At 40.9% G+C, this 25,887-nt stretch overlaps 1 protein-coding gene across 6 annotated transcripts in view; it reads left to right on the forward strand.

Annotated features, from left to right (window-relative positions):
• The first annotated feature begins 8,853 nt into the window (after positions 1–8,853).
• The window catches only part of rubcn (rubicon autophagy regulator), a 55,660-nt gene continuing 38,626 nt past the window's right edge, over positions 8,854–25,887 (forward strand). For 4 of the 6 annotated variants that reach the window (XM_080185782.1, XM_080185783.1, XM_080185787.1 and 1 more), the window contains exons 1-5: positions 8,854–9,073; positions 13,035–13,188; positions 14,990–15,073; positions 20,201–20,348; positions 20,587–20,693. In XM_080185782.1, coding sequence (XP_080041908.1) covers positions 9,006–9,073; positions 13,035–13,188; positions 14,990–15,073; positions 20,201–20,348; positions 20,587–20,693 — 561 coding nt within the window. In that variant the 5' untranslated portion in view covers positions 8,854–9,005. Of the gene's footprint in view, positions 9,074–13,034; positions 13,189–14,989; positions 15,074–17,912; positions 17,979–20,200; positions 20,349–20,586; positions 20,694–25,887 lie in introns of all 6 variants that reach the window. The other 2 variants (XM_080185781.1, XM_080185784.1) reach the window with 1 other exon arrangement.

Consider the following 25,887-nt stretch of genomic DNA (forward strand, 5'->3'; position numbering starts at 1 on the left):
GTCCATGAAACCATTGTCCATTGTTGCAAAAACTTATTTGGTTCACTAATGTCCTTTAGGGAAGGAAATCTGCCATCCTCACCTGGTCTGGACTAAATGTGACTCCAGAACTGCCAGCAATGTGTTGACTCTCAACTGCTCTCCAAGGGCAAATCAGGATTGGCAATAATTGCTGGCCAGCCAGCTACACCACACTCCATGAATGAATAAAAAATACAAGTTTGTAAACACACTTAAATGAATAGAATGGCTCATGTGGTGTGGAAAATGGGTATTACCCAAGGCCAAATTTATGTTAAATTACTTCAAAGGTCACACGAGTATGACAATAGCCACAGTGTACAAAGGTATTTATCCAAACATCCCTTTTCCTAAAAAGAAAAGAAATTGCATGTCTTACCATTTGCAATTTACTCAACATACATAGCCCATAAGGAATGATCATGCATGAACGAAAAACTGTTCTTTCTTGTCTGTTCCAATTTCATCAGTCCCCACACACACATTACGTTCATAGTCTTTAAAGGGAGCTCAGGATTTCTAATGGCGTACATGTGACTTGTTGTTGGTGTTCAACTGGTGTCTGCTGGTTCCTGGGATGTCACTGTCTCTCCAGGGAATGTTGTTACCATGACGAGTGTTGTCGCTGTGGTTCATATTGCTGCTGATCTACTGCAGTGATTGGCAAAATCAGCTCTGCTGTGTAGGAGAGGTTTCTCTGGTCCCACATAGATGTTTATAGTTGCAATGTTAGGTCTGGTCATTCAGTTTCATCATGTATGATCAAGGTAACAACTTCTCTACATGGATCCCAAGTTGTGGACTGACTTCTGTTAAGCTTGTTGAATGTTTGTACCCTGACCAGCTCTCCAACTTTCTAGGACCATAAAGACCTTTGCCTTGACAAGTTCTAACATAATTTCTTCTATGGTTGACATGGAGTAGTTCGATCAGTTCAAAGTTTTATTGAGGTCCTTTGGACCTATGCACAATTCAGTTCTCCATTATGCTTCCAATCCAGTCTTGAGTGTTGACTCTTTCTTGATTAGTCCCTTCTTTTCAAGCTCTTCTATCTTCCTTTTCAGGCTGGACGTGGAAGGCAGCTGGAACTAAACTAGAAAGATACTGAGTTGGTCTCACACTCTCATCCATTTCAAGATAACGTTCACCAAGAAGACATCCAAGGTCTGTGAAAACATATTTTTGATTTTTCAGGATCTGTTCAGCAATTGATAACTTGGTGTCATATAGAACAGTACAAGTCTCTCTGGAACGTGGAAATTACCAAGATTTTGAACTTGTTTCAGCTGAGATGAAGGAATTTTGCTTAATGTCCGCAATCTAGAACTGAAAGTCTTCTTTCTTCCTGTTGTATTAGATTCTGGGCTCAGTTTGTCCTCTTGGGGTGAGCATTGTTTCATCAGAGAAGAAATCTGAGTTTTCTGTTCTCCTGTGAGATCTGGGGTGCATAGTTGTCTGCCATTTCCAAACACAGTGTTTATAGATTTAATAGACCTTTGGCTCATGGCCAACCTCCTGTAATTTCTCCTCTTACTTCAATGGTACTTCTAATCCTTTTAATCATTTGTTTCAACAAATCTCTTAACATATAAATTGAACACACTTGGATGTTGCTACACTGCTCCGAGTTGCCAAAATTGCACAGTTCAACCCTTGTTGGAAGCCATACATTCCTGCTGTCCCTTGCAGGGCTCAATTGTTAACAGAATCCCTACAGTACAGAAGGAGGCCATTCAGCCTGTACCAGCTACAATCCCACCCAAGCCCTATTCCCGCAACCCCATGCATTTACCCTACTAATTTACCCGGGTTTTGTGAGGTGGCTGGGTATCGCCAAAACTTCAGCCAATACAAAGACTCATGAAAGCCAGTATCCTAGTTTAAAGACTTTTCTTTTGTCTGACCAGCGAGTTACAGGGAGAGATTATCGAAGAGTCCTAGGACCCTCCAGACATAGAGCAGCCTGACATCTCCCATAAACTCTGACATAAACATTTAGGATAGATCAATTATACATTTTTCTTATCAAATTCTCCTGCCTTTCATTAGCTTTGAATCAATAATCTTCAATACACTTAAAATATCAATAACATCTGTCACATACTTTTTGCATTTTATCCTCTGACATGACGGTATTTTGTTGGTCCATGGAATCTGGATGCTTTCTCTCCCCATTGTTGACTCAACTTCCTCTATTGCTTAGCAACCCCAGACGCTGAGGTCAAATATTCCTTTCATTCCAATGCACATTCTAATATCTGAGAATACTGAATTAACTCTATTCATAAGCTGCCCTGAGAACCTTACTGCTAGCAATTTTTACTGATAAGAATTTGTACATTCTGAGGTATCATTGTTTCCTCAGAATGTGGCTCTGTCTGAAAGTCCCCATACCACCACGTCTTGCAGCAATTTGCTCTTGGCTAAAGTGCACAAATTATAAAAATAGAGATAATACATTTAAAATATTAAAATGTGCATTTAAATCGTAATCACTTGTTTGAATCTCTTACTGCATTCACATACGTGTAAACTATTCTCTTGTTAGCTTATAATTTGATTTATTATTGTCACATATATTAGTATACAATGAAAAGTATTGTTTTTTGCATGCTATATAAAGCATACCGTTCATTGGGAAGGAGAGAGTGCAGAATGTAGTATTACAGTCATAGCTAGTGTGTAGTAAAAAATCAAAAAAGTGCGAGATAGGGTCATTCAAAAGACTGATGAAGCTGTTCTTGAGTTGGTTGGTACGTGACCTCAGATTTTTATATCGTTTTCCTGACAGAAGAAGGTAGAAGAGAGTATGTCCAGGGTGTGTGGGGTCCTTAATCATGCTGGCTGCTTTTCCGAGGCAACGGGAGGTGTAGACAGAGTCAATGGATGAGAGGCTAGTTTCCGTGATGGATTGGGCTACATTGATGAACTTTTGTAGTTTCTTGCAGTCTTGAGCAGAGCAGGAGCCATACCAAGCTGTGCTAGAACCAGAAAGAATGCTTTCTATGGTGCATGTGTAAAAATTGTTGAGTCGTAGCAGACATGCCAAATTTGCTAGTCTTCTGAGAAAGTAGAGGTGTTGGTGGGCTTTTTTAACTATAGTGTCGCATGGGGGGACCAGGACAGGTTATTGGTGATCTGGACACCTAAAAACTTGAAGCTCTCGACCATTTCTACTTTGTCCCCGTTGACATAGACAGGGGCATGTTCTCCTTTACGCTTCTGAAGTCGATGGCTATCTCCTTCATTTTGTTGCAATTGAGGGAGAGATTTCTTTGTCATCGTACCAATTCACCAGATTTCCTATCTCAATCCTGTACTCTGTCTCTTCACTGTTTGAGATCCAACCCACTACAGTAGTGTTGTCAGCAAACTTGAAAATCAAATTGGAGGGGAATTTGGCCACACAGGTATATAAGGAGTGTAGTAGGTGGCTGAGAACACAACCTTGTGGGGCACCGGTGTTGAGGATGATCATGGAGGAGGCGTTATTGCCTATCTTTGTTGCCAGTTTTTGTGCATGGTGATGTCCAGTGGTACCATGGTACCATTTAAAGGTGCCAAGTATTATGTAATATAAACCTCTCCTGCTAAGGCTTGGAACATAAAGATTTTTCTCTCCTTTCTCTTTTTTCTATGAAGACTTTACGACCAGTTATAGATGCTTTGAGCGCCCCTGATGAAATACATCTGGAAGACTAGATTCATGATATCTCAATGAATAGATTGCTGATTTGGAGTGCCTGGGACCATGTAGACAGATTGAGTGAAGAACCTTAAGGAGAAGCAGAGAGTGGCCAGGACCTCTGTACTAAAGAAAACTGTTGGGGAACAAACACTGAAATCTTGTTGCTGTACAATTGTTTAGAATTAAAGTTTGTTTATTAGCCACAAATAAGGCTTACATTAACACTGCAAGAAAATTACTGTGAAATTCTCCTAGTTGCCACACTCCAGTGCCTGTTCAGGTGAATGCATCTAATAAGAACATAAGAACGTAAGAACATAAGAAACAGGAACAGGAGGAGGCCATCTAGCCCTTCGAGCCTGCCCCGCCATCAATCAGATCATGGCGGATCTGAAGTGGCTCAGTTCCATTTTCCTGCTTTCTCCCCATAACCCTTAATCCCCTTGCCTACCAAAAACCTATCTACCCGCGAGGTAGCCTCTACCACTTCAACGGGCAGAGAATTCCAAAGATTCACCACCCTTTGAGTGAAGAAGTTCCTCCTCAGCTCTGTTCTAAACTGCCCCCTCCTTATTTTGAGGCTGTGCCCTCTAGTCCTGCTGTCCTTTCTGAGCAGGAAGAACCTCTCCACCTCTACCCTATCCATCCCTTTCATCATCTTATACGTCTCAATAAGATCCTCCCTCAGCCTTCTAAACTCTAACTAGTACAAGCCCAGTCTATTCAGCCTCTCCTCATAGCTCAACCCCCTCAACTCCGGTATCAGCCTAGTGAACCTCCTCTGCACTCCCTCCAAGGCCAAAATATCCTTGTGCAAGTGCAGCGACCAAAATTGCACACAGTACTCCAGCTGCGGCCTCACCAGTGCCCTGTACAGTTGCAGCAAGACCTCCCTACTTTTATATTCAATCCCCCTCGCGATGAAGGCCAGCATCCCATTTGCCTTCCTGACCACCCGCTGCACCTGTAGGCTGGGTTTTTGCGACTCATGCACAAGGACCCCCAGGTCCCTCTGCACCGTAGCATGCTGCAGCTTTCCTTCCGACTATTATTCCTACCAAAGTGGATAACCTCACACGTGCCAACATTGTATTCCATCTGTCAGGTCCTCGCCCACTCGCTCAGCCTATCTAGATCCCTCTGCAGACTTTCTACACCCTCTGCACAACTTGCTGTTCCACATATCTTTGTGTCATCAGCAAATTTCGACACCTTACACTTGGCTCCCTCCTCCAGATCATCTATATAAATGGTAAATAGCTGAGGCCCCAGCACCGATCCCTGGGGCACTCCACTAGTCACCAACCGCCAATCTGAATAGCACCCATTGACACCTACTCTCTGCCTCCTATTTGACAGCCAATCCCCTATCCACGCTAACACCTTACCCCCAGCTCCATGCCCCCTAACCTTCTGTAACAACCTTTTGTGCGGCACCTTATAAAACGCCTTCTGAAAATCGAGAAACATCACATCCACCGGTTCCCCTCTATCCACCGCACTAGACACATCCTCATAGAATTCCAATAAATTCGTCAGACATGACTTCCCCTTAACGAATCCGTGCTGCGTCTGCTCTATCAAACAATTCTTCTCAAGATGCCTTGCTATTTCCTCTTTGATTACGGATTCAAGCATTTTTCCTACAACAGACATTAAACTAACCAGCCTATAATTCCCTGCCTTTTGCCTGCTACCCTTTTTAAACAGCGGCGTAACATTAGCCGTTTTCCAATCTTCCGGCACTTCCCCGGAATCCAGCGAGGTTTGAAAAATAATCACTAAGGCATCCACTGTCACCTCTGCCATTTCCTTCAGAACCCTTGGATGCATTCCATCCGGTCCTGGGGACTTGTCCACCATCAGTCCCTCTAGTCTGTTGAGCACTGCCTCTCTAGTAACAATGATCTCATTCAGGCCCTCCACTCCTACCATCTTTCCATTGTTAACACCCGGCAAACTATTCACGTCCTCCTCTGTGAAGACTGAAGCAAAAATGTTATTCAACGCCTCAGCCATTTCCTCATCCCCCACCACTAAATCCCCCCTCTCATCCTCTAAGGGTCCAACATTCACCCTAGCCAGCCTCCTCCTTTTTATATATTTATAAAAACTCTTACTATCCTTTTTTATATTTAGCACTAGCTTAGATTCAGTCTATCCTTCTTTTCTTTATCAACTTGCTGTCATTCTTTGTTGATATTTAAACCTCTCCCAATCCTCTTCTCACCCACTACTTTTAGCCACTCTAAACGCATCAGCTTTTAATTTAATACTCTCCTTTATCTCCTTCGTTATCCACGGCTGATTATCTCTTCTCCTACGATTCTTCTTTACCATCGGAATAAATTTCTGCTGAGCACCAAGAAAGATCTCCTTAAAGATCCTCCACTGTTCCTCAGCAGACCTACCGACCAATCTGCGCCCCCAATCTACATTCGCCAATTCCTCTCTCATCCTATTGTACTCCCCTCTGTTCAAATGAAGGGACAGTCATCACATCTTTCAGAATGTGGGAAAAAGACTTCTGGATAAGTACATGGGATTGGGAGTTATAGATAGTTCCGTGGCCTGGTGCAACTTGTGGGCCAAGAGCCTGTTTGTGCTGTAATGTTCTTTGTATAGAAGGAGGCCATTTAGCCCATTGCACCTGCCCTGATCACATCCCACCCAGTGCCTATTACCACAACCCCACGCATTTTACCCAGCTAATCCTCCTCATGCTAATGGATAATTTCACATGACCAATCAACCTAACACGCACATCTTTGGACTATGGGAGGAAACTGGAGCAAACCCACAGGGAGAATGTGCAAACTCCACACCAACACTGATCCAAGCCAGAATTGAACTTGGGACCCTGGTGCTGTGAGGCAGCAGTGCTAACCACTGTGCCACCCCATTCCCAAGAAACTTCCAAGAGTTATCAGACCAATGACTTTCTGAAACATCTGACTTATTGAATGTTGTTACTTATTAATTGTTCATATTGCTAATTTTAATTGTTAACACTAATCTGTTATTGATGTCAGGAATCTTTGATTTAAAGGATGTGGAAAAATGTTGTGTTATTTTTAGTATTTCCTCACCAGCAGCTTTGCAGCGGAACAGAAGCACTTTTAAGAGACCAATCATGTGATGTCACTGATGATGTCATCAGCTATTTGCACAGGCAAATTGACAGTCTATTTTAACAGCTTGTCATGACAACACCCTTTCAATAAAACTCTTTGTTTGAATCTTTGCTGCCTGCAGCCTATCTTTTAAAACCACCTCGGGAGTCAATATACGTTGCAGTGTACAGGCGTCACAGGTAAACAGGACTTGGTTAAGACACAGGCACAGTAAAAAGTTTCACAACACCAGGTTAAAGTCCAACAGGTTTACTTGGTTGCACAAGCCGCAACTTTCGGAGTGCTGCCCCTTCATATCAGGTGAGTGGGAGTTCTGTTCACAAACAGGGCATATAAAGACACAAAATCAATTTACAAAATAATCGTTCCTACGCAAGTCTTTACAGATAACCAAGTCTTAAAGGTACAGATGACGTGAGTGGAGAGAGGGCTAAGCACCAGTTAAAGAGACATGTATTGGCTCCAGCTGGGACAATTGGTGAGATTTTGCAAACCCAGGCAAGTTGTGGGAGTTACAGATAGTGTGACATGAACTCAAGATGAGGCCGTCCTCGTGTGCGGAACTTGGATATCACGCTTTGCTCAGTGACTCTGCGTTTTTGTGTGTCATGACTTGCATTCCAACCATTATTTTGTAAATTGAGTTTGTGTCTTTATATGCCCTGTTTGTGAATAGAACTCCTGCTCATCTGATGAAAGGGCAGTGCTCCAAAAGCTTGTGACTTGTGCTACCAAGTAAACCTGTTGGACTTTAACCTGGTGTTGTGAGACTTCTTGCTGTGTTTACCCCAGTCCAAAAGTATGGAGTTAACAAAACAGCCATTACCTCATTGAATGGTAGAACAGCTCAAGGGGCTAAACAGCCTACTACTGTTGATTGATAACAATGGTATTGTCACCACCATAGGAAGCAATCCCAAAATGTTACTCTGCTCACAAAGCTTCCTGATGTAACAAACCAATCCAAATCTTCAAACTTAACATCAGTCTAAATTGGAATAAAACACATAATTTCTAAATTTGTGAATGAGACCAAACTGAGGGAATAATTTGTGCTGATGTGGACCAGATAACCCATGGAGAACTTAAAGAATGAGTACATAATATGGCAAATTTATTCCAATATTTCAGTATGAGTGGACACATTTTGGAAAGAAAAACAAAGGAGGTCACATAATCGTTGGAAATTAAGAGCCTAAGTGGTTGAAGGAGTACTGATACATAAATCACTAAAAACATAGCCACACAGGTTAATAAGTTCATAAAAAAACAAATCTAGCACTAGGATTTATTTCCAGAGATAGAATTGAAAAGTAGAGATTTAAGCTAAACTTGGTGAGAACCTTGATTAGGTCACAGTCGGAGTATTTGTACAGTTCTAATTATTATTTATAACGAATGTAGTGGCACTGAGAACAATGTGAAAAAGATTTACACAGGTACTAGAACTACAGGGTTACACGCAACAGGAAAGCAGGAACAGACTGGATCTTCTTTCTCTAGTCACTGATAATCTCACTTAAAAGCAGTCGAATGCCAGGTTTAATGAAAAAAATCAATATATGGTGCAAGATGTCACTCTCCTGAGCTGAGGATGGAGCATCTGATTCGAGTGAGATCAAGGGGGTAGTGCCAAAACTTGAAATAATTCCATTTCGGTGAGTGAACGGAAGCTGGGATGGAGAAGGGGCAAAGTGGGGAGAGTGGGTGCGCACGCGCGTCGGATTGAAGGGCGCGCATGCGAATCGGGGGGGCAAATGAAGGGATGACACTGCGCATGCGTGTCAGGGAGGGGCTTTCTCGTCGGAGAAGGGGTAGCTGCGTGGGGAGAGGGAGTGCACACGCGCGTAGTGGGGCGGGGTTAGGTTCGTGGGCAGGAGCCGTGTGCGCGCGTTGGGGGAGGGGGATCGTATCCGGGGCCGTTGGCAAGGCGGGGCTTAGCTTGACATCACGTGGTGTGAAGGAAGGCGGAGGCCCTAAGGGAAGCTGAGAGTGGTGGCGGTGGTAGTGGCGTTGGCGCTGGGGAGGTGGTGGGGTACTGTTCTGAGGAATCGGAACACGGGTCCTGACAGCAGCTGAGGAGGGAAGTAGAGCCGCTGGGGAAGGGCCAGAGAACTGCTTTCTCCGGGAATGCCCGGGGAGTGGTCCAGGTGGGTGAGGACATGTTGTCGACATGGAGGGAGAGCAACTGGCAGCACGACATGGAGAGCGCCGAAGAGGCAGAGTGCAGGTACCAGTCCCAGTCTACTGTCTTCAAATATGTCTCCGTGCCCTGGCTTTTAACTTATCAACGGGCAGTTCCTGATTTTTATTATTCACTTGCGATTCACAAAGCTTGTATAATACTCAGACGGTGGGTTATAATTTTAATGGCAGTGACAGACATCACTCAGTATCCAGCTTATAATTTATCTAAATAGTACGGTAATTGTGAGCGGGCGGAGGCAGTTGTAATGACAGGTACCTCCCAGAGCAAATTTGACCCTCGGCTGCAGAAAGACTCGAGAGAGATTGGCTTAATGGACAAAACCTCAAGTGCTATGACACAATGTATGCTCTTTTAACCTTAGTTGAAAGGTGAGACTGCATTTCAAGAATGAGATTTGTGTATGTGAAATAGAGTTGCCATGTGCAATTTAAAGTTTTGGATTAATGAAGAATTTTGACATGTAGTTATAACAATTTATAGCATAAAGATGATAAGTATTGAAGTTTCTAATTTGAATCCTTTGGACTGTTTGAGGTGGACTGAGGACAAATGGCTACATTTGTTTGGTCTGTTGATGTTATGAATGGGCTTAGTAGGTTCCCCCAGTATCACCTTTTGCATTCCCGATACCACTCATATATTTTGCAGGATGACTTTTATTATGTATTAAGAATAGTGATCTTCAAGGAAATGGAATTATTTCAAGTTTTAGCATTGCCCTGTTGACCTGACTCCAATCATATGCTGCATCCACTGCCTTGGAAGAGAGACATCTTGCACCACATACTGATTTTTTTTTTCAATAAACATGGCATTCGACTGCTTTTAAATGAGATTGTCAGAATGTGCTCCTGTTAATTCTGATTTGGTTGGAAAAATGAATAATTCAACAGTACGAATTAAACAGTTTTAATAAAATGAGGCTTTCTGTACCATTTCTGATAATATAATTCAAATTAATTACATTTTGAAATAGAAACAAATAGCAGTACCAAAGTAAGAATAATTTTATTCTATAAACCCAGGCCCACTAGAAACTGTATTAGCCTGCCCATTTTTTTATAAGATATTTACAACTGACAAAAGGAATTTTTATCCCACTCTTCTGGGTTCAATTTGAATGTACTTTCTAGAGGAGAAAGTTTAACTCACTGTACCAACCTGTTTCCATTTTTTTCTTTCCTTTCAGAAAATAGTTTCTTAGTTTCAGATCTCTGACTGGAAATGCAGATAACTTATTCCTGGTTGTGTTTTGCAGCTGTATGGTTTCATATATTTTTCTAGCTATCTGATTATTTTCCCTTCTAACTGAATGCTGTTGGGAGATCATGGCAAGGATCCCACATCCCAGCACTTTTAATGCTGTACAACATTTTTTAATTGCTTTTCTTATTATTTGCTGCCAGAGCTGATACTGTTGTTCTGCACTACTGAATTTAAGTCCTACTATATCTGCACACTTCCTACCAGCTAAGTGCAGGACATCATTGTTGGATCAGGTAGTTATCCAATCCTTTTGCTCAACATTTGTCTCTACCAGAAATGCTTTTTTTAAAAAAAAAGCAATCATAGAATGGTTATAGCACAGAAGGAGACCATTCAGCTCATTAAGTCAGTGCTGGCTCTCTGCAAGATTAACTCAATTCGCTGCACACCCCTACTTCTTTGTTCTCTTCACATCAATTATCTTTTGACAAGTATAATCAACATCCACTACACTTTTCGGCAGTGCATTCCAGATCCTAATGTGGCATTGCATTTAAAAAACTTTCCTCGTGCTGTCTTTGGGAGGGAAGTTACTCCAAAAAGTGATAGTGGCTTGCATAGTTTGTTAACAACTTTAAGTTTATTTATTTTTGTCACAAGTAGGCTTACATTAACACTGCAGTGAAGTTACTGTCAAAATCCCCTGATTGCCACACTCCAGTGCCTGTTTGGGTACGCAGAGAATTTAGTATGGCCAGTGTGTCTAACCAGCACATCTTTCGCACTGTGGGAGGAAACGGGAGCACCCGGACAAAACATATGCAGACACAGAGAACGTGCAGACTTGGCGCAAACGGTGACCCAAACCAGGAATCAAACCCAGATCCCTTGCGCTGAGAGGCAGCAGTACTAACCACTGTGCCATAGTTCCACCTGGAATACTAATTATATTCAGATTATATTTTATACTTGCTATCATTATTTTGCCCTACTATAATCCAATTTCTGCCAGTATTCTGTAAAGAAGTTCCTATAGCTAGATTAAATGTTTGCGCATTGCTGTCATGTCCATATTGGCTGACTGCTCAACATAAATTATTTTTCTCTTGGGTAACTTTGTTTTGAGGATGGCATTACTGAGGTATCAGGGTAACTTTCATTTCCCGTACAATCTGCAGCTTTTTCTGTTGTTGCATGTGCAGGTTCCCTTATTGCTTAGGCGATTGGTTGCACTTCCTTATTATAAGATAGGGTATTAGCAAGAATTCGTTGAGTGAAGTTTTTTTAATGTTGAAGAAATTATATAATCTCCTTTTCCCTTGGTACACGATCAGTGTACCTTTGAGCCTCATCCTCTTCATTATTTATATAATGTCACTTCGTGACGTTGCCTAGAAGCAGGGATCATGTTTCTACGTATGCTGATCGCAAGTTGCTTTACTTTTCTATCTTCTCTGGGGTTCAAAGTTATGCTTGATCCTCCAATTGCCTTTCTGACATAATGTCTCAGATTAGTCAAATGGAACCACCCTTTTTGATTCCTGTTGGCTTTTGTGTTTGTCATTTGCAGTGCACAAGTTTCACTGACTACCTCCTTGGGCTGAGCCCAGTTTGCAAAATATAAAGTTGATAGATCCAAAATCTCACTTTTTTTGCTGTATCCATTCCCCCCTCTAATTTGTTTTTACCATTGCCATTACCTGTTTAATGCTGCTGCAGAATCTGTTGATACATTTATTTCAAGTTTGACTTCCCATATGCTTACATATCAGGCCTTCCTCCTTCTACTTGCTATAAATTGCAATTAATTCAAAAAGCTTCCACCTACATTCTCTTTGCTGATCACTTTATACTTTCGTAATCCCTACACTTGCAGTGTTTCCCCATGCTTTTTTGATTTTTAATTTTTAAATCATTGTTCTTGTAATTGGAATCTATGACAGACTCATTCAATACCACTGAATAACCTCCTTCAAGCATATGTTACCACTTGCGTACTGCAAGTTTTCATCATTTTTGTGCTACTTGTTTCCTCTTTAACTGGTGGCTATTCTTTCAGTCACCAAATTATTGCTTTTTGGAATTTCCTTTCAAAATCACTCCTATCTTATTCTGTAATTTTTTTGCTTCCAAAAATTGCCTTGATTTTCAGCACCAGGTCCTTTGTTTTGTCTCCTAATTTCATTTTTCCCTGCCACCCTGTGTTTTTTCATCATCAGCTCTTTTAAGATTTCTGATATGGGATATTGATATGAACAATAGTAGATAAATTCAAGTTGTTGGAAATATAGGTTTATAAAGACCTTGTCTTTACGGTCCATCTGCTGGGTTTGATTTGCCCACTGATCTGCTACTTGTAGCAACATAAATGGGCTGTTTGGCAAATATTCTAGATGAATGAAGTTAATTGAAGGAAATGGGCCTCAGTTACTACGTTCTCTGATATAGACCCAACTTCAAGATTAGCTTAATTGACTTTTGCTTTTGAGGGGGAGAAATTCTTTTTCACACTGGACACGTATTCAAGCTATTTGTGCTGTCAAAACAGTGCACCCTTTACACACCAATGATTGGAGAAGCTGATTAGTGACTAGTAACCAGAGAATATAATTAATGTTATTTTGCATGAAGGATGCTGTTTGTTGTGATAGAAAGTGACATTGGAAACAGGCAAATAATAGCTGAATTTTGAAGCTCGTACTCTTAAAATGTGTGATCTCATAAAATAACCTTGCTTAGGTTTGCAGTTGTCTTAATTTTTTAAAATTTTCTACAGACAAGAACATTGGAAGTTGCTGGGAGGCCTGAAGACAACTGTGGAGGGGCTGCTGTCGACAAACAACCCCAATGTCTGGTCTAAGTATGGAGGATTGGCGCGACTCTGTAAGGACATGAACAAGATCATGTGTCATGGACTCCTGGAAGATGAGGTCTCAGTTATTGTATTTTCTTATTGCAGTCGGGTAGAGAGCTAGCTCCTGTTAAAGCTGAATGCCTATCTCTTTGCAGTAGCAAACAGAACATGAGCCAATAAATAATCTCCCCATTGTAATCAACAATTCCAAAGAATCTAAATTATCATGCTCATTTATTCTCACTCCCCACATTCCCCAATGAATGTATCAGATAATAACTTTCATAGAACCAAAGGGGCAAAGTAGTTCAAATATGAAAGGGTTTTTTCTTTTACTGTAGATGTGAAGGAGACTGCCATAGAATAAGTATTTTTGGAAGGATGCGATGATTAATGCTACTTTGCTGAATTCATCAGTATTTAGCATAGTTACCATAGTAATGTTGCATTAATAACTCAGAAGTTTAGAATTGAATTGTAACTTGCATATTGTTGTACTGAACACTAGGGCATTGCTGAGTTGAATCTACTTTGTGCATTTTAAGATGGAGTGTGCGTATGCAATCTGCAAAACGGAAAACTATCACCACACACATTTGAAGCACAGTTTGATTATATTCTGAATTGCGAATTGTGGAAACTGTTTGCTCCGATCATTGATTTTTGTTCCACCTGCTGTCATTAGTGCCTTATGGAAAGATTTGGAACAATATTTCGAAGCCTTCTTTGTGTGGAACGTGCTTAATTGCATGTTGCTACTTTGCAAAGTTTCCAAGAACTGGACAGTGTTACCACTGGTTTATTGTATCACCATTATAAAAGGTTTTCGATTTGTATAATATTCATGTGTTAAAATGCTGTAGCAGGTTACGGTATAAATTTAAAACCTGCACCTTTGGTGAAAAGATCATGTAGCCCATAGATAAGGACAGAAACTTGAATTGGCTTAAGGCTTTTGAAGCTTAGTTTGTTTATTTAATGGTAACTTTCCAGGTATCAGTTGGAATATGTTTTAGTTAAAGTACCATGTCCTGGATGCACTATGCTCATAGAAAGCAGCAAGACTTTTTATACCTGGTGAGGTGGCCCAATGACTTTGCTATCAAATGGATTTTTGAATATCTGAAAGACACAGTGCTGGAGATTTTTGGAAGATCTTCAATACTTAAAATTCACAATCTGTAGCAGTGAGAATTGAAGCTTTCTTCTCTATTTTGTGATAACATGTTGAAAATAAATAATTAACTTGGTCAAAACCTCTGGTAATTCAATGTGTCAGTGTCCTGAGCCACTAAATTGTGCATCGTTCGATTTGAAAAACTGATAACTGGCTCCCATGACTATTGTATATTACGTGAGTGCTACTGCAGTACTGTGACTCATACTGCAGATGTGGGGCTTTTTATTCACTGTTTAAAATAACAGCATGTCAGAATAGCTTCTTACCATGCTGTATTCAAGCAAGTTTTTTTTGTTTCACTTGGTGGAAAGCCCACAGCTTTGACATCTGCACAGCTGAATTCAGGAACTTGATGAAGATGAAGTTGTGATATCTGTATATAAGATAGCTTTTTTTTAAAGAAGGTATGGAAACATTTGGTTCTGTATTCCTGCTGCTTTGATTGCTCTTCATTGGAGCCACTGCACCTGAAAATGGTATGTGTTTTACTAGCGTATTCACTATTTTAAATATATTGCTGTTTTTGGCTGAGAGTTACAGTAAGCTAAAGCTGTGATAAGGGAGTACTTTACTTAAAGGATTTGCTATCGGTAAGGTTGTCATTGAGTCTGGATTAAAGAGGAATTAAGTGTGAAGTGTAAACTAGTGCCGAAGAGTTAAGTATGTCAATACTTAATTATGGTTTAATTTTTAACAGGTATACTGTCAGCAAAAGGATTACTGGCCATTTATAAAAGATGTCCGCTGGGTCAGCCCTCGCCTTGCTCACCATATTGAGCAGGTAAGCCAGAGAGAGGTGTGTCTTATTATTACTATAAACTATTTGGGGTTTGCTTGATCATGTGCTTCATCCTTCGTCTATACCCATGGGATTGTTTTGTAGGTAAATAAGCTTTCACTTTTCCATGTTTCCTGTCAGTGGTTTTTAATGCAATGGTTTCTGGTTTCAAAAGCTGCTGAAATATGTTAGAACTTAGTTTTGAAATGCTCTATTGTAGATTTTCAGACACCCTATTCTTCACTATTAATGAGTGTCGCTGAATTGTCTTGTTTTCCACTTACAGGCAGTTTTGTAATAAAGCATAGCAATGCCTCTCTTTTCAACAAATTATTGTTCTGATTCTTCAAGTTATGCCTTGCAATGGATTCAGTTGAATTCAAAATGGGTTTGTTTTCCTACTTTTTTAAAAAAAGGCCAGCTATTGTCTCCATTTCCTGCTGTCTTACGCAAATGCTCAGAACGAACTTGATGTCTGGCAAAATTATAAATAAAACAATTTAGTTGTAAAAAAGTGTGCCTTTTTTTTTACCATTTGGAACTATTCCCCAAAATATAAACATTTTTGCTCTTAAAAAAAATGAAGGTGTTCTTTGCACCTGTTACATTAGCCCAATGTTTGGACGAACTACAATGTGTGACAGGCCATGCAGTTCCTCCCCCACAAAATTGCTGTCAGTGATATTTTACAATTAGAAAAATTTTATGAAGTGTCATAATTGATGTTTTTCTAATGGTTGGAAAATCATGCCATAGGAACTGCTCTCTGATTCACTGGTATGGCAACATAAAGTTTCCAAAGACATTGCTAGGGATATCAGAATATCCTGATTTGCAACTTTATGAATATATTTCCATTTGCAACTTGCATTTGGGAGCCATGTTGTACTGGAGAATTTCTTGTTTCCCGAGTTGTGATAATTAAACTTAACTAAGTTTGCTTTAAAACTAGCTTTTATTACAAGACTCCATGCAGTATATGGCCAAATCTTGGAAACAGAGAGCAGTCCGTACTAACTGCTGATTCTGTCCCAACACTGCACCTACTACAAGGATCAATTCAATAATTACACTTTTACTTAGCTTACATAATTTTAGTAATACAAGCAATGGTACATTGAATAAAACAAATTCTGTGGCTCCCTCATCCCTGACCTTGGTTCTGTGACTCCTTTATGCCTTGTTTTCTGTAATAAACAAATTCTGTGACTCCCTCCTTCCCGACCTTATCTAATGTCTCGTATGTTATCTCATGGTATATGGAGTCAGCTATGTAAAAACAGGCTTCCCTGGTGTTAATCATGTCTCATTCAGGCTGTGCGAAGTCAACCTTATCAAAACAAACTGAGGCCAAGCATTTGGCCTTCATTAGTTGTAGTCATTTCTTTGTTCAGAGTCAGTCAGTTTTACAGGGGTCTGGCATTTTGAAATGGCTTCATCTGCTGTCCTTATTTCGTACTAAATACTTGACCATTTTTCCCATCAGGCCACAGCTTCATTCGTACACTATCACAGCCAGAATGTCCAAGCAATTCACAAGCTGGTTTTGAGCATGAGTGTATCTTTAGCAATCACCCCCCCCAACAAATGTGATTATCCATGTAAGAAACCATGTGTCACTGGTTGTGGGTTCTGTGGGTCTATACATCGCTGATGAACTAGATCTGAGAGCCATATCTCCAACTGCACGTTTGGCAGGTGCTTCCAGGAGGTGAAATTGTTCCTTGGATTCGATTTACTGGCATTCCTTTCTCGGGCTGCTTTTCCAGATCTCGTTTTGCTTTTGGCTGTTCTCGACAAATTGTGTCCTTACGATTAGAAAGTTCCTCCAAAATGTCCCAGGCATTGATGTCTATGTTGAATTTCTTGATAAGTCTTCAGGGTATCTTTGAAGCACTTCCTTTGTCATTGTCTTGTTTGGGTGCCTTCCTTAAGTTGAGCAAAGATTTGCTTTAGTAATTGGGACTCTGGCATCCTAAGAATGTGGCCTGTCCAGCGAAGTTGGAGAAATTTTGGATGATCATGGCTGCTGATGTGAATGCACCTGTCCTCCCAGCTGATGCAGAGAATCCATTTCAGACAATGTTGCTGGTACCTTATGAGGGCCTTGAGGTGGCATTTAAGTCGTCCGGGTTTTTGAACCATGCAGATCAGTTGGGAGGACAACTGTCTTGTACAGAAAGATTTTAGTATCAGCAGTCAGATTCATAGAATCCCTACAATGCAGAAAGAGGCCATTTAGCCCATCGATCCTGCACGAACAACAATTCCACATAAGCTTCACCCATGCATTTATCCTGCTAATCCTCTGACACTAAGGGGCAGTTTAGCATGGGCAATTTAGCACGGCCAATCAACCTAAGGTGCACATCTTTAGACTGTGGGAGGAAACTGGAGCACTTGGAGGAAGCCCACACAGACACGGAGAATGTTTAAACTCCATACAGACAGTGACTAAAGGCTGGAATTGAACCTGGGTCCTGGCGCTGTCAGGCAGTAGTACCATGCCTCAGCAATCAAAATCTCTCATCTTTAAGCATACAAAAGCAGCGCTCACGGATTGGATACAATGTTGGATTTCTGCATCGGTTGCAGCCTTAAATGAGAAGTGGCTCCCAGGTAGGGATAATGTTCCACGTTTGGGAGGATTTCTCATTGATCTTGATGAGCAAGAGAAGGGTTCCTGCTCTGGGGTGAGTTAATTAAAGAATTAAGTCTTGAGGTTTAGGCTGGTGTGCCTCTGCGAATGTGTCAAGTATGGCTTGGAGATTCTCTTCCGAGAGAGGTGGTGGTGTTGTCATCCGCATACTGAAGTTTTTTTCTTGGATTTCAACTGGTTTAGGTTGAAAAGTTCTCCGTCAATCCTGTAGACAATGTCCACGTGACTGGGAAGCATGTTCCTGACAAGGTAAAGGATGGGAGTGATAATGCATTCCTGCTCAATGCTTTGTCATATTTTCATCAGTGAGGAATGTTCTTGTGGAGGAATCAGAGGATGTTGAAGAATTTCACCTGGCCTTTCTCAAGGTTTTCCATGGTGCTTCCTGATTGACTGAGTTGAAAGACTTTGGAAATTCAAAAGTTAGTTTAATTGCATGCTATGTGACTCAAAGCAATATTAATGATTTGGCTAAAAATGATGGTAAATGTAATCTCTAACAGAAGTTTTAATAAAAATGTTAATAAGATTTTAGCTAAAAGTTAAATTCAACCTGATAAAATGATTTCTAGAACCAAAATAGAATAATCAGCAGTCCAGATGAAAACAAAGGAATAAAGTCCAAATTTTCGTTCAAGCTTTATTTCAAACGTTTCTTTAGTCTTTACCTGTCTGAGAAATGACATTATTGCAGTTTTAATTTTGTTTGTGCTATTTTAGAATACTGATTAACAGTGCTATTTTAACTCAATAATTACCTCATTTAAACTACGAGTTTATAGGGGAAATTTAAGCTTGTGTTAGCCCATGTAAAATAACGGAAATTAAGCTCGCTAGATTTGCATTTGACACCAGAAGCAATCGTCTTGAGCTGTCCCTTGGGATCAAGCATGATTTACTTCCACACTGGTTCAGTGGGTTTTGAGATGGCTGATAATTTTAGTGCATAGTCTGTACACTCTGCTGCATGCGGGGCAGGTGGTGCTTGAAAGTTTGAGTAGCTGGGTTGTTTGCAGACTTGTGAGCTGCTGCTGACACCTTGACTTTGTGCCAACGTGATGAATTTCAGGCAGCCTTTGATAGGAACTTCCGTAGTGCTTCCTGATCAACAGAGTTGAATGCTGTGGGGAGCCAGAATGCCCAACTAATTCACAGGCTGGTTTCCTATGAAGTCCCTTGAGCTCAATATCTTTCCAGGTTATCTCGATCACAAGCCAGGTAATCCCATGAGTTGGCAGAGATGTTTGACCTATTCAGGGGTTCTTTGAGGACATTCTTAAAACTTTACTGCTGTCTTGGGAATCTCCTGCCACAACTGAATTCCAAGTAGAACATATTGCTTCAGGAGTCTTGTCAGGTATCAAAACGATATGCCCACACAGCAGAGTTGGTTTTGAATAATTAGTGATTCAGTGCTAGGCAAGTTGACTTGGGAGATAATATTACTGTTGGACTGCCTTCCTTGCCACTAAATTTGGAGGATCTTGTCAAGGCACCACTGGTGGGTTAGCTAGTCTTTAGAGTGTGAGGATTTCTGCTGCCCTTAGTCTTGGGGTTTCAGACTCTGGTTCTTATATACTTTTTTACCTCAGCTGAAGATGGATTTTGGAGGCAATAATGAATTTTATCACCTATCTGCTTTTGTCCCGAGGAGGCTTCCAAGATTTCACTGTTGATCTTAATTAACGTTGGGAGGTGCTGTGCTGTGGGAGCTATTGGAAAAAGACCATTTTTTTAATGCTTTGGAGTCGTCATCACTGGAGCAATAACAGGAGTGCTTATGTAGTGGCACAGCATATGGGAGTTCTTTTGTATAACAATGCATGTTCATGGGGTGCATAAATTTATTATCTTTTAAGAATTGGGACAAATTAGAAAGCACTAACTGGGGTAATAGCGATCAAGGGAAAATCTGGGGAAGGTGGTTAAAAGTAGCTCATTGGTTTTCATTTCCTTGGCTCAGTGACTTCTGAAGGAACTATTCAGAATATACGGCTTTAATTTCCCTCAAGTTGAAATGTTGAGCTGTTGTAATTTTACAGCAAAATTGACTATTCAGATGCAGTTAGACCTGTAAATGGTGACTAATCCAAACCTTTCCAGTATGAGAGGAATTAGAGCCGATATCAGGGAAACGGTAGGATGTAAAATGTAGAAATAGTAAAATAGACAGAATGGAGAAATAGTAAAGCCAAGAGATTTGCAGGATAAGTAATGAACGTGAGAAGAGGGAAAAAAAGCCAGTGTTTTTTTTAATAGAAGAGATTGGTATGTGCTTTATTTTGTGACATGACTAACTTAAGATAGGAAAGAATTGGAGAGCAAGAAATATAAATCAGGAAATATTAGATGATGCTGAATTTGGACTTTCCAAGCTCTGCAAATCAATGCTGCTTAAGGTTTAGTTTGCGGGGATGAACTGAAACATGTGACTTTGTAATTTGTAACTTTTTTTTATCTCTTCCCCTTAGATAATGGACAACGATGCACATTCTGTCCCAAAGAGTAATCCACAAAAAGCACAGCATTGGCTCCACCACAGTCTTCAGTTCCACTGCCTGTCATCACAGCTAAGGCCATTGCTCAGCAACTGTGAATACACTAGGAAATTCTACAAAGGTACAATATAATGTGCTTTAGACCATATTGTGTAGGATTGGGACTTAATGCATCTTTTCCATGAAAATAATATTGTGTTGGCTGTGAGCTTTTCAAGGCAGCATTGCTCAAAAACAAATGTCACAGGAATGGGTTATTGGAACAGATTCATTGGTATAGAATATTCCTTTTTATTGGATCTAGTTTACTATAACTTTCTATGAAATAATGATTGTAAAAAGCTATTTATCTCTTACAGATACTGCTTTTCTGTTGAGTGATCCTCATGTAACTGCTATGTTTCAATGTCTGGAAGCTGTGGAACAGAATAATCCTAAAATGTTAGCTCAGATTGACACATCTGTGGTAAGACCTTTGCCTTCTGAAATTATAATGCAGAACAGTTTTAAGTAATTAATTTATATTTCATAAGGAGAAACAGGAATGATGGCGCAGATTTACTCGGGTCTCCAGAGATGATTCCAATGTCCAGTACGTGTTAACTGTTCTCTCTCTCATTTTGGATTTTTACTGTACCTGCTTCACTCCTTTCCTGAAGGCTTTGACTCATGTTGAAATGAGTTTTAGCTCCCCGTTGTCTTGCTCAAGTGGTTACTTCTTATTTAAGCCTGCTATTAATTATTTTAATTCCATACTTGTCTATTTGTTGATTTCATGAGGGGGGGAAAAATGTTATTCCAACTATTGGAATGCCACCTATATTTGTTCTCTATGCTGTACTCCTAGCCCTTCTAAAACCACTGCCTGATTATTATTTTTAGCTTTTCTGCTTTTTTTTAACTAAGTGGAATTAGTCAGGGGACACAACTTGCCATAGACTGATGCAGCATTTCTTGCTTTATCAAACTGGCCAAAATTTTGTGTTAACAAACAAAAGGACTGCTGCAGACTTACAGGTTGGGAAATTAATAAAGATGCAAACTCAGCACTTGTGAAAGATTTCAGATGCAGTAATTGAGATGGGGAGGCAGGACTGGAAGAATATAGCCAGGGATAAGATTTCTTTTCTGTCAAATTTATTTTCTACCACCTTAGGAATTTTTTGATCAACTCTTAATTGAAGGCAGGTTTATGACTTGCTTTTCGGCCATTTGAGCCAATTTGCAAGGATGTATGCAAGAAAAGACATCTTCTCTAATGTTACTTATCACCAGTGGAGATATTTTCGGCTTTTACTTTTGGCTTTTGAACAGTGATATGAGTGAATTAGGCAACTCAACATAGCACGGAGCTGTTAAGATGCGTGCTACATCCTAAATAATAGGATTCCTCAGCATGAGTGAGGTTACATCTATAGTACTATATTAATAGAATCCTGACAGTGCAGTAAGAGGCCATTTGGTCCACTGAGTCTACACCAACCCTCCAACAGACCATTTTACTTCAGCCTTAATCCCCATAATTTGGTGTAATTACCTTGCTAATCCCCTAAATGCTACACATCTTGGGACGCTAAGGGGCAATTTAGCATGACCAATCAATATTCGAGGTGAAAATAAGGATTGTCCTAGTTCGTCCCAGTGAATTAAATACCAAGATTTAAACACACTCTCCTGCCCCAAATAATTTTATAGTAACACACATATATAGCACTGTAATTGAATATTTGAGGAAAATTAAAAGTGGTAATTTTTCCAGCACGTTTGGATCAGGTGTCCATCTTGGTTCCTTTTTATTTTCTCCACCGAATAATCTTTACCAAAGCACTGCAATGTTGCTTGAACAACCCACTGCAGATGCCTTTGTTAGTGGGAGCGGGCGAAACGACCACTACGGACTCGGGGTGAAGTTCAATAATGGCACAGCTTTATTTTCTTTTATGTCGATGGAGAAGCACAGTCAGGACATACAATCGGACTGTCCTGAAAGCGCTCTGCCCGTCCCTCGCAGCAGGCTATAGTTATACCTGAACTTCGGTGCGGTATGCAATTCAAATGCTAATACTCTATTTAAAGTATTTGACCTTAGCCATCCTGTCTCGATGTTTCCAAGTGTTGAGGAAATTGTTTTAGGTGTGTGTTAATTGTTTTGAATGATTTGATTATTTAATAGTCTAGAATCTCCAGGGTTTGAACCATAGGTGTGTCATTGATATCAAAAGAGATTTTGAGGGACCAGGAATATTTCCTTATGCTAATGTTAGGTGTCTCCAGGGTTGTTTGACTGTTTAAAGGTGCTGATTTTGATGTGGTGGAGATTTAGTTCCTGAAGGTGCCATCCTGTCCAGCTTCCCTTATGTGCTAGCCCTTATTTGCATTCTAAAAGCATGCTCTTGCCTACTGATCGGTGTCTGTTACTTTGTGATTCTTAGTGGAGGGCTCTGAGGGTAACTTTAGTTTGCTTCCATTTTGTGTGCCCAATTTCATAAAATTTGTTGTCCGATAACACCCTGTTCAGTTTGTGTGGAGATACCGGGCTAAGGGATGTGTATTATCTAAATGATGAGAGATTGTAGAACTGAGGTGCAAAGAAATCTGGGTGCTTAGTGTTCACAAAAGGCTAGTATCCAAGTAATTTAGGAAAACTAATAAATGTCCTCATTGTGAGGGGAATTGAATACAAAAGGAGGGAGGTTATTCTTCAGTTATATAGAGCATGAGTGAGGCCACATCTGTAGTACTGTGTACAGTACTCATAGAATCCAGAAGTGCAGTAAGAAGCCATGCAGTCCATTGAGTCTACACCAGACCAAGCCTTAATTTGATGTAATTACCCTGCTAATCCCTTAACCTGCTTACATTTTGGGGCACTAAGTGGCAATTTAGCATGGCTAATCAAGCTAAATTGGTAAGCTTATTTAATAAAGGATGTAAATGTGTTTGACATAGTTCACGGAAGATTTACCTCACTAATATCTGGAATAGGTGGGTTGTCTGACGAAAGGTCGGACAGCTAGGCTTGTATCTGCTGGAGTTTAGAGCAAAGGATGACTTGATAGAAACATAGGTAATTTTTGATAAGATCCTAAGGGAGTTTGACAAGGTGGATGTGGAGAGGATGTTTCCCCTTGTTGGAGAGTCTAGAACTTGGGGTTGCCCATTTAAAACCGAGATGAGGCAATTGTTCTTCCCTCGAGGGTCAGCCTTTGAAACTCTGTTCCTAAAAAGGTGGTGGAAGCAGAGTCTTTGAAAGTTTTTAAGGCAGAGATGAATATATTCTTAGTAAGCAAGGGGGTAGTAGGTTATCATGGGTAGGCAAGACACAAATTTGAAGTTACGATAAATCGGCTATGATCTAATTAAATGACAAAGCAGGCTTGAAGGGCCAAAATACCTAGCCCTGATCTTTGTTCATATGTTAACACACTAGTGTGTTTTGTTACAAGAATAGCAAATTTAGGGTATTGGTAGAAACTTGAGGATCTCCATCTTTTGAATGTAAGATTTAATAATCAAAATATATTCAAAACTTATTTATTTTTGACAATGTGGCATTGAGCAGCACCGTCTAACCTGTGAACAGGCTTAGGTCTGTTTATGTCTGGATAAGATATCTTGCATAATTAAATGCTTCCCCCAAATCATGAATAATATGCCCAGGGTATGAGGAAAAACATCCCAACAAGCTGGCTACACGTTATTCCCTGTGATCAGAACCATCATTCCTTGCTCTCGTCAACGATTGGCCTCAGCATTCCTCCCACCTCCATTGTTGACACCTCGTCTCCCACATCTGCTCTCCTCCTCCACCATGAAAAGGGCACACGCACGTGCACGCACCAAAACCCCGGCTCCCATTGGAGTCTGCCCTTGGCACAGGTATACACTGCCAGACTGACACTGAAGTTACTGAACTGAAGTTACGAACAGCAAAGGGTCAAAAACTTTGCTGGGTGTATTCTATAGGCCACCCAATAGCGACAGGGAAGTTGAAGTGCAGATAGGGAAACAGATTCTGGAGAAATGTATTAATAGAACATAGAACATTACAGCGCAGAACAGGCCCTTCGGCCCACGATGTTGCGCCGACCAGTTTTTTTTTAAAAAAAACACTGACCCACTAATCTAAACCAATCCCTTTTCGTCCATAAACCTATCCATAGATCTCTTAAACGCCCCCAAACTAGGCGCATTTACAACCTCAGCAGGCAGGGCATTCCAATCCCTCACCACCCTCTGGGTAAAGAACCTACCCCTGACATCCGTCCTATAACTACCACCCCTTAATTTAAAGCCATGCCCCCTCGTGCTAGCATTCTCCATCCGAGGAAAAAGGCTATCACTATCCACCCTATCTAAACCTCTAATCATCTTATATGTTTCAATAAGATCCCCTCTTAGCCTCCTTCTTTCCAGCGAAAACAACCCCAAATCCCTCAGTCTCTCCTCATATGACCTCCCCTCCATACCAGGCAACATCCTGGTAAACCTCCTCTGCACCCTCTCCAAAGCCTCAACGTCCTTCCTGTAATGTGGGGACCAGAACTGCACACAGTACTCCAAGTGCGGCCGCACCAGAGTTGTGTACAGTTGCAACATGACGCTGCGACTCCTAAATTCAATCCCCCTACCAATAAACGCCAAGACACCGTATGCCTTCTTAACTACCTTATCTACTTGATTCCCAACCTTCAGGGATCTATGTACACATACACCTAGATCCCTCTGCTCCTCCACACTATTCAAAGTCCTCCCGTTAGCCCTATACTGAACACATCTGTTATTCCTACCGAAATGAATTACCTCACACTTCTCCGCATTAAACTCCATCCGCCACCTCGCGGCCCAGCTCTGCTAAGTCACCCTGCAAACTATGACACCCTTCCTCACAATCTACCACACCACCGACTTTGGTGTCATCAGCAAACTTACTGATCCACCCAACTATACCCTCATCCAGATCATTAATAAAAATTACAAACAGCAGTGGCCCCAAAACAGATCCCTGAGGCACACCGCTCGTAACCGAACTCCATGACGAATATTCACCATCAACCACCACCCTCTGTCTCCTATCTGCCAGCCAATTCCTGATCCAAGTACCTAGATTACCCCCAATCCCATACATCTGCATTTTCTGCAGAAGCCCACCATGGTGAACCTTATCAAACGCCTTACTAAAATCCATATATACCACGTCAACTGCCTTACCCCTATCCACCTCTTTGGTCACTTTCTCAAAGAACTCAATAAGGTTGGTAAGGCACGACCTACCTGCTACAAAACCATGCTGACTGTCTCTAATCAATTCATTACTCTCCAGATAACTATAAATTCTATCCCTAATAATTCTTTCTAAAACCTTGCCCACAACAGAAGTAAGACTCACCGGTCTATAATTCCCGGGGAAGTCTCTGTTCCCCTTCTTAAACAATGGGACAACATTCGCTGTCCTCCAATTTTCCGGTACTATACCAGAGACCAACGATGACCTGAAGATCAGAGCCAGAGGCTCTGCAATCACCTCTCTAATAACAGAGTTGTCGTGATGGGAGACTTCAATTTCCCAAACATCGACTGGAATATCCCTAGGGTAAGGGGTTTGGATGGGGAGGAGTTTGTTAGGTGTGTTCAGGAAGGTTTCCTGACACAGTATGTGG

This window comes from Carcharhinus amblyrhynchos, chromosome 3 (assembly GCF_965287045.1).
Source record: "Carcharhinus amblyrhynchos chromosome 3, sCarAmb.v2.hapA, whole genome shotgun sequence".
Lineage (NCBI taxonomy): Eukaryota > Metazoa > Chordata > Chondrichthyes > Carcharhiniformes > Carcharhinidae > Carcharhinus > Carcharhinus amblyrhynchos.